The 12,500-nt window shown below is 43.3% G+C and overlaps 1 protein-coding gene across 1 annotated transcript in view; it reads left to right on the top strand.

Annotated features, from left to right (window-relative positions):
- The window catches only part of ireb2 (iron-responsive element binding protein 2), a gene marked incomplete at its 5' end in the record, with an annotated part of 41,089 nt that overhangs the window by 17,829 nt on the left and 10,760 nt on the right, over positions 1-12,500 (top strand). Inside the window, 7 exons of the mRNA XM_080544751.1 lie at positions 3,045-3,131; positions 3,276-3,441; positions 4,612-4,749; positions 4,999-5,232; positions 5,828-5,897; positions 6,535-6,718; positions 11,449-11,588. Coding sequence (XP_080400877.1) covers positions 3,045-3,131; positions 3,276-3,441; positions 4,612-4,749; positions 4,999-5,232; positions 5,828-5,897; positions 6,535-6,718; positions 11,449-11,588 — 1,019 coding nt within the window. The remainder of the gene's footprint in view (positions 1-3,044; positions 3,132-3,275; positions 3,442-4,611; positions 4,750-4,998; positions 5,233-5,827; positions 5,898-6,534; positions 6,719-11,448; positions 11,589-12,500) is intronic.

Raw genomic sequence — 12,500 nt, 5'->3', positions numbered from 1 at the left:
AGTGTTAGCTGTTAGTTTAATGTTGACAGTCACTGCGTGAGCTTAGAATGATAAGGTTCTATCTCCGTTTAGAATGATAAGGTTCTATCTCCGTTTAGAATGAGAAGGTTCTATCTCCGTTTAGGGCAGTTCAGAGATATTGAGCGTCAACGTTTTTACATTCCATTATGTTTTGTGAGATGGAACCTTTGTATTTTATGAATTACTAACTCAAAAATGTCAACATTTAAAAAAATGTTTTAACACCACACAGGCATTAATAAACACCTAATGGATCAGATTATGTAAAAAAAACAAAACTAAATTTTGACCAAAAATGGAGATGGAACCTTATAATTCTAACGTCACGACTTGAGACATAGCTAGGTTGCTACTTTAGTAAACCAGCTAGTTGTCAGTGGATGATGATGATGATGATAGGCCACAACTTAGTCTTAGCATAACCGTGTGAAAGACAAAGTCTGGACGGTGCCATGGTCATGGTCATGGGGACTGATGGTGTTAAGCTCTTGTCATTATGTACTGATGATGGTCTTGTCTTTTGACAGGTAGCTAATTAGTTGTTCCTGCATTAGCTATAGCCATGTCGTCTAGTTGACACTAATAATGTCTTCTAGTTTAAACAATCATGCCACCGAATAAGGATCCTTCCCTTTTTGTTGTGAAGCCCCTAGAATAGCTAGTTTAGTTTAGCCGACTACTACTAGTATGTCGCTACTGTAATCTTCCCACAACATTTGACCCAGTGTGATGTGGGTTAGAAATGATAAGGGTGTTGAGCTACCACCTCCCTTCACTACAGTAAGGATGTTGAGGTTATGCTATAGGACCTGGCCTAGTCGAAGTCGCCTCTAGACTTGTGAATCTTCGAGAAGAAGAACATCTTCTAAATGTCAGACATGTCAAAGCACCACCACTACTACTACTAGTAGGCCTGATGTCTTTTCATCTGGTATGCTATGCATCCACTGGCACTGTTGTTTGTTGTTGGCGCTAACTGCTTTGTGTGTTTGTTAAACCATGCCTGGTCTTGCCACAACAAGAGAGAACCACAATTGCCTGAACAACCCGTAGTTCAACATATTTTAGTTGGTATACCATTCCAAACATCTTCCAGTCTTTAAGGTCGTTTTATTGCTCATCTGTCTGTGGTTGATGGTCACATGTCACTCTGATTTCCTGGTCGGTGTCTTTCATGGTCACGCATAGCACTCCTGACATGATCACCTGCATCATGGCATATTGAGGCAGTGACCCCCATGTTTTTGTAACATGCCCGAATACACCTAATGCAGGTCTAGTTGTGGTTGGAAGCGAACTTGACTGTGCCTTCTAAAGACCTCTTTACCCACCACTACGTGTTAAATAATAATACAAAATTAAAAAGTAATCCTTCCATTTTGACTGCCAATGCTCCTAGAATTGTGTGTGTGTGCTCCTAGCATTTTGTTTTTGTTATGGTATATAGATGATTCACTTTCTTTAGACAGATGTACCGTACTTGTACGTACTGTTGTAAGTCGCCTTGGATAAAAGCGTCTGCTAAATGTAAAACTATTTGTAAAATTATATGACAGGCTGACAATGTTATCGGTTCTAAGGGTTCCAATATTCAGGCTACTGTATCCCACCCAATTTCCAACTTGCACTCAAATGGAAACATACGCAGAGGCAGAGTGCTATCCCCTGGAAGTCTTTCTGACCAGTAGGTTAGCTGTAACTTTCAGCCCTGGTTCAAAACATCAGGGAAGGGGTGGAACTTAGCTAGCTAATAGTTGTTCGGCATTAGCTAGCCATGTCGTCTAGTTTACATAATGCCACCGAATAAGGATCCTTCCCTTTTTTTGTGAAGCCCCAAAATAGCTAGTTCAGCCGTCTTTCTGACCAGTAGGTTAGCTGTAACTTTCAGCCCTGGTTCAAAACCTTCAGGGAAGAAGGAGTGGAACAAAAGGCGTACATGGCATTCCTCAGGCCTTTTTCTGAAAGGAAAAATAAAAGGAAAGCTGCTGGATGCTGATTAAAGAGGGGAGGAATCTCTTAGTCCCCTGGCTGGAGGAGGAGACCTTGGAGAAAGGTTAGCTGTGCCCACATGGTTCTCACAGGACGGCCAAGGCTGTGTGCAGACCTTGAGAGAACCCTCGCTGCTTTCAGACAGACTCGCAGCTTCAAACAAACTGCATCAGATTCAGAAACGCTGCCTGCCTGATATGGATGACCTTTATTTCATCTGAACTGGACATTTTTTTCCCGGGGTCGTACGACATGCAGTTAGGTAAAAACACAGACATACAACCAACATACAGTCTAAGAGTTTGGCTAGCTACCTCTTATTTAAACATTGCTGGTAGGGATATGGGCTACATGGCCACTTAGTTTTTTTAATAATAATTAATATAATAATAATTATTATATATATTATTTGAATATTTTCCTATGCCTTCTGCCTGGTAGGGGTACTGTAGCTCATACTGATCATAGAGTAGATGTGTGGGGTCAATGATGACGACGTTGCCTTGTGTTATTATTTGAGACATACGTTATTGTGATACTCCCGAACTGAAGGGTATGTCATGAAATGAGCTATACATATTCAGGATGATCAAAGTTAGCAGGATTCAATTATTGTCAAGTTCAGGTTCAGGCTTCCTCGATAATAATAATAATAACAACTGTATAGCGCTTTTCCTGCAAACGTTGCAGTTCAAAGTGCTCCAATCATTATATAATCATAATATAATTATGTCGATGTCATAACAATTATTCTGATCGAACACCTGCCGCTAGGCTAATTGAAATGCTATATCACTCTACAGGACAAGTACAAGTCCTATTTAGCTCACCTTGTTCATGACCAATATTTTGGTGTTCATTTGAGTGTAGAATAGTAATATATTCCATTTAGCTGACGCTTTTATCCAAAGCGACTTACATTGCAGTGAGTGCATACATTTCAGTATATATGGTCCCAGGGGGAATAGTTTGATGTGGTTGATCTCTTGGGGACAGTCTCTGATGTGTGATGTCGTTTAACCCACTCCATCCAGAGCATCCCTTCAGCCATCTGACTGACCAACTGGAAAGTGGCGGTTTGAAGTTTTTTAACCCACAGAAGCTAAACGATCCAAGATATGGTGAGTAAAAAAAATAATGCTTGCGTTCATGTTGACAGCCCTATTTTAAAAAAATGATAGCCTCAAGTTGTTTGTCATGTCATGTAGAAATGTTTGCTGAGAGTGTCAATGTTTTCCATCCCCTTCCTTCTTCCCGCTCTGTAGAGAAGCTGCCTCTGTCCATCCGTGTCCTGCTGGAAGCAGCCATACGGAAGTGTGATGGCTTCTACGTTAAAGAGGAGGACGTCCAGAACATTCTGGACTGGCACCAGCAGCAGAATGTGACGGAGGTTCCGTTCCCTCCGGCCCGAGTCCTGCTGCAGGACTTCACGTGAGTACCTCCTCTCCCTCACAACTCAGTTTTAAACGCCAATTAAAGACTCATCTGTTTAGGCAGGCCGGTAGTCACCTATAGCCATCTCTAGGGATGCTCCGATTTATCGGCCACCGATTTAAATCGGCCGATTTCACTCCAAATGACTCGATCGGTGATCGGCAAAAATGGCCGATCGCAAAAAACGATCTTTTTTTTTTTTTTTTTTTTTTTTTTTCCTGGGGAAGACAGATAACTGAACAGAAAACATAGGAGGACGTAACAGTATGTAAACCATGAAGGCCACGTTTATGATGTCTTTTATACAGCCATATCGACTGACTTGGGCTTCAGGCCCTAACTGGGTGATAGGCCAGACCTTTACTATGCCATAAAAATGGGTCTGCGTTTGCTTGGTGCCTAATGGATCAAAACTTTTGTCTAAAAAGCAAAAAATATTTAGGCTATCCAGTCAGTTATGTATTTTTTTAAAAACCGGTATCGGTTGATCTTGAGGAAACAAATCGGTGATCGGTATCGGCCCCAGAAATCCAGATCGGAGCATCCCTAGCCATCTCATGTTCCTGTTTATGTTCTGTTTATGTTGTCCCTTTGGGGTATTCCTCTGTTTTATCACCCATTTTATCCCTTATTTTTGATGTAAAGCACCCTGTGCATCCGTGCTGTGAAGGGCGCTATAGAAATAAAGTTTTACTTACTTACATCAACAGCTGCAACGTTTGCAGGAAAAGCACTATACAAATAAAAAGTTATTATTCTTATTCTTATTATATTTCCCCCTTCCCCCCCTAAGCTGTGGAGGGGGGGGGGGGGGGGGGGGGGGGAGTAGGCCAGTGACACTACTCGGAAAAGGCAGCGTTCTTGCCTTCAGTTGGTTATGCGCCAAATGAACTATTTACAAAACACAGCCTTTAGTTCACTGCTCTGATTCAATCATAACAGCAGGCAAATCGCACACATCTCCCATCCGTTTACAGACAGCTCAACTGGCCAATGGTGTACTTATTTTGAGGGTTATGGTTGAATTTTAGGGAATTGTTAGTGTTAGGCTTGAATTTGAGCAAATTGAGTCTTGAAAGTCCTTGAAAGGTGCTTGAATTTGATGTTTCAGAAGGTGTGGGAACCCTGAATAATTGTCTCTTCCCCTCTTCTGTCCTGTCCACACAGGGGGATCCCTGCCATGGTGGACCTGGCTGCCATGAGAGACGCGCTGACCAAACACGGAGTGGACCCCAGCCTCGTCAACCCTGTGTGCCCCACCGACCTCATCGTGGACCACTCTCTACAGATCGACTTCAGCAAATGGTGAAGCACTCTCAGGACAATCTCCTAGAACTTGTTGCAGGGCCCACAAAGAGTGGAGGCAATTCATTTAGCGATTGTGATTGATGATCCCTGCCTCCCTCAGCTGGCTGTGTAGTAGTGACTTCTACTGGGTGATTGAAGCAACACGACATTGCTTCAAGTTGCACACAATCCTCTTCTGTTAGCCCGGAAGCTAAACTCATCATTTAAACCAATCAGGTCTAACGTGCCGTCGTCCTTTCTCTGCAGTGCCATCCAGAACGCCCCCAACCCAGGTGGAGGTGACGGCCACGGCCACGGGCCCCCCCTCCGCCCCTCCCCAGCCAGACCCCCATCCAGAGGAGGCTCCCAGTGCGGAGGAGGAGGAGGCCAGAGTTGCAGCAAAGCGGGCTGCGGTGACGCCCCCTCCACCCCAGGCAGAGCTGCCCAGCAGATAGAGAACACCCCCCTCCTCTGCCCCTTCCACCTGAAGCCCGTCTCAGAGTGAGTCACGGACCACCGCACCTGTCATCCCAGCAGCACCCGGAAACACAAGCAGGGTTCACACACACACACACACACACACACACACACACACACACACACACACACACACACACACATATATGTACAGGATTCCCACGGGTCCATGAAATCCTTTAAAGTTTGTGAATTTGAGAAAAAGTAAATAATGTATTCAAAAATGTTTTACTTAGCTCGTCAACTAGTTCTGTCTCAAACTATGCCGTGTTGGGTCCTTGAATTTGAGGAAATTGAGTCTTGATAGTCCTTGAAAGGTGCTTGAATTTGATGTTTCAGAAGGTGTGGGAACCCCGTCTATTCTATTGTTACTCATCTCCTGAATAATATTTGGGGACGTAACACCCCTTTATCAACTGGGAGAAATGTTTAATTATTATTATTATTTAAACAAATAAATAATAATAATCCTTTCTCTTGGGAGGGGGCGGCGGGCCCCCCAAGGCAATTGTAGGGGAAACACTGCAACCAAATGGCAATCCAAACAAAGCACTGATAACGACAGAGCCCTGAGTCATCAATAGGGAAGGATTCACATCCGTCTCGTTGTGTTTCACAGACCTGAAACGTCTCTGAAGAACCAGGAGTTGGAGCTGATCAGAAACAAAGAGAGGCTGCAGTTCTTCAAGGTGAGGTTCTCCATGGTGCTTACCAGGGACAGACGCTACTCAACACAGGCTGAGGCTAACACTGAGACGTTACTCATACTCAACACAGGCTGAGGCTAACACTGAGACGTTACTCATACTCAACACAGGTGGAGGCTAACACTGAGACACATTACTCAACACAGGTGGAGGCTAACACTGAGACACATTACTCAACACAGGTGGAGGCTAACACTGAGACACATTACTCAACACAGGTCGAGGCTGACACTGAGACACATTACTCAACACAGGTCGAGGCTAACACTGAGACACATTACTCAACACAGGCTGAGGCTAACACTGAGACGTTACTCATACTCAACACAGGCTGAGGCTGACACTGAGACACATTACTCAACACAGGCTGAGGCTGACACTGAGACACATTACTCATACTCAACACAGGCTGAGGCTAACACTGAGACACATTACTCAACACAGGCTGAGGCTAACACTGAGACGTTACTCATACTCAACACAGGTGGAGGCTAACACTGAGACACATTACTCAACACAGGCTGAGGCTAACACTGAGACACATTACTCAACACAGGCTGAGGCTAACACTGAGACGTTACTCCACACTCATCATCCTCCTTCTCCTCCCCCCCCACAGTGGTGCTCCAAAACCTTCAAGAACGTGAACGTGGTCCCTCCTGACGTGGGCACGGTCCACCAGGTGAACCTGGAGTACCTGTCCAGGGTGGTGCAGGAGAGCGGGGGCCTCCTCTACCCAGACAGCGTGGTGGGCACAGACTCTCACACCACCATGATCAACGGCCTGGGCATCCTGGGCTGGGGTAAGTAACACACCACTACCTCATACATACTAGGGGTGCAACGGTTCAGTTGGCCCACGGTTCGGTACGGTTCGGTATTTTGGGTCACGGTTTTCGGTACGGTTCGGTTCAGAAACAAATGCTACTATTTATTTACAAACTGTTACTTTACTTTATTTTGCTTATACATAATATGGAACTTTAACATACACATGTATATGTTATGTATATAATGTATATATAATTGTATATAAACAAAAAACACTTTCAAATGTCCAAAAATAAATAAACACTTTCGAAAGTAAAAGTGCACTTTAGCCTTGACAGCTGGTAGCCCGTATACAAACAGGAGGAAAACAAATTCACACTACAAAAGTAACACTTTCCACATAGCGTTCCAACATGTCATGTGTTGTATTCCAACGAGTTGCGACATCGTGGATTAATTTGTGTTTTGGTAAGTCTAACATATCTTGTTTAATTGTCAGAATATGGTGGGCTGTGGTGCTTTTGTGGAAGAAAGTGACTGCATGTCTGATCTTACCCAGGAGGCGGGACACCGGGGTTATTGCCACTGCCTTCTTGGCGGCGAGATTTACGACGTGCGCAAAGCAGCCGATCTGTGGCCCCAGTCCACCAGCTTCATGGATCGCATTTACGATATTTGCTGCGTTGTCTGTTGTTACGGGAATTGTTATGTTTGGCCTCTCCAACTTCCACTCAGTCACTGCATTTGTTAGTTCCTCTGCCAGGTGCGCGCTGGTATGGCTTTCGTATAGTGGACGAGTTTGCAGTACTGCGCTCTTCATCTCCCAATCCGGTGACATGTAGTGGACCGTGACAGTGAGGTAACTCTCCGTTGCCCGGGAGGTCCAACCCTCCGTAGTCAGTGCAAAGCTCTGTGTTTTTGCCAAATCGTCTTCAATGCCTCTGCGCGTTGTTTGGTAAATACCGGGGATTATTTTGGTGCTGAATGATGTACGGGAGGGGACACTGTAACGGGGCTCGAGAGTTTTTATCAGATTTCAAAAACCCAAATCTCCAACCACCGAAAAGGGCTGCAAATCCTTTGCAATGAACATCCCCACTGCATTGGTTATTTTTTTGTGTTTCTCTGAAGTGGTAGTGTACGTCTGTCCGAACGCATCAGAGAGAGACTGCTGTCTGCTAACTGACGCTACCTGACTGGCTTTCCTGCTCCCAGTCAGTGTTATCGTTGAGTGGTAGCGGCGAATATGCTGGTTCATGTTAGAGGTGCAACCATTTGCATATGGCACACGCTTTAAGCAGAGCTTGCAGACAGTAATATTTCTGTCCACTGTTTTCCCCCCCTTATTGTCGTATTCAACGGGAAAAGCGAAATGACCCCACACCGCAGACTTGTAGGAATCCAGGGCTTCCTCAAACTGTTGCGGCGCTCTCAGAGCTAATTTACGAACGCAGCCAAATCGCAGCATAAACCGAAAACCGTCACGGTTCACTAGTGAATTGAGCCGTGGAACGCAAACCGTACCGTCCGTAAAAAAACCGAGAACCGTTGCACCCCTAATACATACAGGCTTTAATGCTGGGTTATTACTACCTCATACATACAGGCTTTAATGCTGGGTTATTATTACCGATAATCACAGGGAAACAGGCATATATCTGCCAGAACACCACCTAGAGTGTTTTGTTGTACAGTGCATCCGGAAAGTATTCACACCCCTTCACTTTTCCACATTTTGTTATGTTACAGCTAGGGGTGGGCATCAATGATCGACGATCGATAATTGATCGATAAGGATCTTGGTCGATCACAAAATATTTTGCTCGATAATCGTTAACTCTTTGACTGCCAGCCATGTTCAGAGCGGAGAGCTCCACACTGCCAGACTTTTGGGGCATTTTCGCTGAACTTTGAAGACCCACCAAATATTGACTTTTCGGACTACATAAACATTGAACATATCTACCAAAACTTTAGACTCGCTTCTTTCATCAGAAAAAGAAAGTTTGTTTCTAGCCTCTTTGAGTGTTTAGAAACCGGCCGTAGAACAAAGGGTGGTTTCAGCAAAAACACCTGATTTTGACCAATAAACAGAGAAAACGAGCTTTTTCTGCAGAACTTTTTTTTTTTTTTTTTTCTTTCTGCACTTTTTCTGTATCATCCGACTCTGAACTGTTTGAAGAGTCGCGCGATGGCCGCGCTGCTCCGCAATGCTCCGCGCCGCGTTTGATCCGTTTCGCCATTACTACAACCCACAGCAAGCCACTTCCTTCTCCAGGCTTTTATCGAACTAGGGCTGCCACAAACGATTATTTTCATAGTCGACTAGTCACCGATTATTTTAACGATTAGTCGACTAATCGGATCATAAATTACAGCTTATCGCACAATTACTCAATCGCTCTTATTTAGCTATCATCTTCTAAATCAGCTTCTAAATTTAGCTTGAAGTTCTTAGTTGTTGTTGTAGGCATGTGCTAACTAAAAATAAAGACAATTAAAATGATTGTTCACTCAAAAATAGATATTTTAATGAACTTTGCAGATTTATTTCTGGCATCACTTGCATGTAATGTAATGTAAAGAGTAGTAGAGGGTGCAAACTGCTGAGTAAAATGAGGTAGGCTAGGCACTAGGCAACCAAAAGAATACAAAAACAAAAATAAATACTTGTACAGAGTACAAAAGTTTTGCTTTGCTTCTCATAGTAGAACGCGCCTTCTTAGCACTGTAACGTTAAGACAACATTTTTAGCTATTTGATAAGTATCGCTTTGATCAAGGACCCCAATTGAAATAAGCCAGTGGCTTTCTTGGGTTTTTATCCTTTTAGTTGACCTTGTATGTAATATGTACTTTCATGTACCTACTTCTGCAAATCTTCTAATAAAGTTTTCAATCAATCAATCAATGACAACGTAAAATAATGTAAGAAGGCTTTTAACGTAACGATATCGTTAGCCAATAACAAGCTAACTAGCTTACCGAGACGAGCCATCGTCTTCCTCGTCATCTGCCACAATGTGCTTCCTTTTTAGATGCTCGCGCATCATAGACGTGCTGCCATGATAAGCGAGTTCAGTGTTGCAAATTTTACATTTTACATTCTTTTTTTCAACGTTGTGGTTGAAATGCTCCCACACTTTAGAGGTACGAGGACAGGAAGACATTTCTCTGTTTGTTTTTCCGGGGAAGTCACGTGTGCCCCGGATGACCGACACTGCGCATGTACATCAAAGACACTGGGAGACGCTAGCCAGTGGCAGCTTCAGGGAAGAAAAACGAATGCTTATCGAATGAAATGAATGGTCTTTATTGTCATTGATATAGTACAGGTACCAAACAACGACATTTGGGAGTAGGGGCTCCCCTGGTGCTAGGCAAAAAAAAAAAAAAAACGCTTATTTCAGCTCCCAAAAAACATGCGACTACGGCGATTACCAAATATGTCGGCGACGATTTTGGTAGTCGACGTCGTCGTGACTAGTCGACTAACCGTGGCAGCCTTATATCGAACTACTGCCCCCATCTGGGACCGAAATACATTACACCCAAGTCTGAAATTCACTCGCTAGGTGTAGAACATGTCAATAACGCGATCCCCGCGCAAAAAAATAATAATCTATAAGACGCCAATTGGCGTCTTTGGCAGTCAACGTTACTATTCTATAAGATGCCAACTGGCGTCTTTGGCAGTCAATGAGTTAATATATATATTTTTTTTTTTTATAATAATAATAATGGAAATTAGTTTGTCCACGTGTCACCAGATTGCGTTCGTCTCTCACCCCTGAACATGTTAACATGATCATCTTTCTGAACAAGAACCAGTAGGCCTGCCGCCTACAGTCTCTCGCTGGAGTTTAAATTTAAGTTAAGCTGGACGCTCTTAAGGACACTAACGTTTTCAGTCATCCTCCTATTTGTGAGTAACTGTTTTTTTTACTGCTCCTATGGTGAGTTACTTATTTTCTATATTTTTATTTATAACGTAAAATGTGTTTTTAAGTTAAACAATTTAGGCTACTCACTGCCTTGTTTACGAGGATTGTTATCTGACTGTAGTGTCTAGTTTGAATGTGAATGAATGAATGTGTGCAATAGCAACACAAATGAAGTTTTTTCCCCAAAGAAAAAAAAACAAAACTTTTTTTTTTTTATGGAAAAAATGCTTATCGATTAATCGATAATTTATCGTTAATTCTTGCGATTATCGAAAAAGAAATTTTGATCGTTTGCCCAGCCCTAGTTACAGCCTTATTCCAAAATGGAAAAGTGAAAAAAGTATATATTTTTTAAATCTTGCAAATGTATTAAAAAAATAAAAATTATAATAATATCAAATGTACATAAGTCTTCACTCCCTTTGCTATGACACTCAAAACGGAGCTCAGGTGCATCCTGTTTTTATTTTTATTTTTTTTATTTATAAGTTTGCAAAGATTAAAAAAAAAAATAAGGCTGTAACATAACACAATGTGGAAAAAGTGAAGGGGTGTCAATACTTTCCGGATGCGCTGTATCTACCTAGCAACAATATTGTGATTGGCTACAACATAATAATTTCTGCATTTTATTTGAATAAAGTCACCCATGGCACTCTAGAATGTTGACCATCTGGGATCTCTCTCTCTCTCTCTCTCTCTCTCTCTCTCTCTCTCTCTCTCTCTCTCTCTCTCTCTCTCTCTCTCTCTCTCTCTCTCTCTCTCTCTCTCTCTCTCTCTCTCTCTCTCTCTCTCTCTCTCTCTCTCTCTCTCTGCCAGGGGTAGGAGGGATCGAGTCTGAGGCCGTGATGTTGGGCCAGCCTGTCTCTCTGACGCTCCCCCAGGTGGTGGGCTGCAAACTAGTGGGATCCATCAGCACTCTGGCCACATCCATAGACATCGTCCTGGGAATCACTAAGGTACGTACATGAGAGGACATAGACACAGTCCTGTATCACTAAGGTACATGAGAGGACATAGACACAGTCCTGTATCACTAAGGTATGTACATGAGAGGACATAGACACAGTCCTGTATCACTAAGGTACGTACATGAGAGACATAGACACAGTCCTGTATCACTAAGGTACGTACATGAGAGGACATAGACACAGTCCTGTATCACTAAGGTACGTACATGAGAGGACATAGACAGTCCTGTATCACTAAGGTACGTACATGAGAGGACATAGACACAGTCCTGTATCACTAAGGTACGTCCATGAGAGGACATAGACACAGTCCTGAATCACTAAGGTACGTCCATGAGAGGACACAGACACAGTCCTGTATCACTAAGGTACGTACATGAGAGGACATAGACAGTCCTGTATCACTAAGGTACGTCCATGAGAGGACATAGACAGTCCTGTATCACTAAGGTACGTCCATGAGAGGACATAGACAGTCCTGTATCACTAAGGTACGTCCATGAGAGGACATAGACAGTCCTGTATCACTAAGGTACGTCCATGAGAGGACATAGACACAGTCCTGTATCACTAAGGTACGTACATGAGAGGTCATAGACAGTCCTGTATCACTAAGGTACGTCCATGAGAGGACATAGACACAGTCCTGTATCACTAAGGTACGTACATGAGAGGACATAGACACAGTCCTGTATCACTAAGGTACGTACATGAGAGGACATAGACAGTCCTGTATCACTAAGGTACGTACATGAGAGGACATAGACACAGTCCTGTATCACTAAGGTACGTCCATGAGAGGACATAGACACAGTCCTGAATCACTAAGGTACGTCCATGAGAGGACACAGACACAGTCCTGTATCACTAAGGTACGTCCATGAGAGGACATAGACAGTC

The sequence above is a fragment of the Nansenia antarctica genome, assembly GCF_963989245.1.
Source record: "Nansenia antarctica genome assembly, chromosome: 14".
Classification (NCBI taxonomy): Eukaryota; Metazoa; Chordata; class Actinopteri; order Argentiniformes; family Microstomatidae; genus Nansenia; species Nansenia antarctica.
The sequence above is the reverse complement of the archived record's forward strand: the minus strand, read 5'-3'. Positions and strand labels throughout refer to the sequence as shown.